The sequence below is a fragment of the Eimeria tenella genome, genomic scaffold, assembly GCF_000499545.2.
Source record: "Eimeria tenella Houghton genomic scaffold, Eth_scaff2294, whole genome shotgun sequence".
NCBI classification, from domain to species: Eukaryota; Apicomplexa; class Conoidasida; order Eucoccidiorida; family Eimeriidae; genus Eimeria; species Eimeria tenella.
The window spans coordinates 1438-1677 of record NW_013542151.1 but is presented as its reverse complement, the minus strand read 5'-3'; the positions used below and the strand labels follow the sequence as shown (position 1 = coordinate 1677).

The window sequence follows — 240 nt, the reverse complement described above, 5'->3', positions numbered from 1 at the left end:
GCCACAGCTAGCCACAGCTAGCTGCAGCTAGCCACAGCTAGCTGCAGCTAGCTGCAGCTAGCTGCAGCTAGCCAGGTCACTTCCAGACCTTGGAGTCTGCGATGGGCCTGCCCTGGACTTCGTCGGAGTTGCAGAAGTAGTCTTCAATCAAAGTTTTGTCTTTGGGGTTTTTGGGGTCCAAAAGAGTCCACTGGTGGTACTCAAAAGAAGGATGATCTTTCATTTCCTGCGGGATTTGCT

The 240-nt window shown here is 52.5% G+C and overlaps 1 protein-coding gene across 1 annotated transcript in view; it reads right to left on the bottom strand.

The window, feature by feature from the left end:
- ETH_00037145 (carbonic anhydrase domain containing protein, putative) overlaps window positions 1-223 on the bottom strand; it is a gene marked incomplete at both ends in the record, with an annotated part of 1603 nt that extends 1380 nt beyond the window's left edge. Inside the window, one exon of the mRNA XM_013374779.1 lies at window positions 89-223. Coding sequence (XP_013230233.1) covers window positions 89-223 — 135 coding nt within the window. The remainder of the gene's footprint in view (window positions 1-88) is intronic.
- Window positions 224-240: the final 17 nt, after the last annotated feature.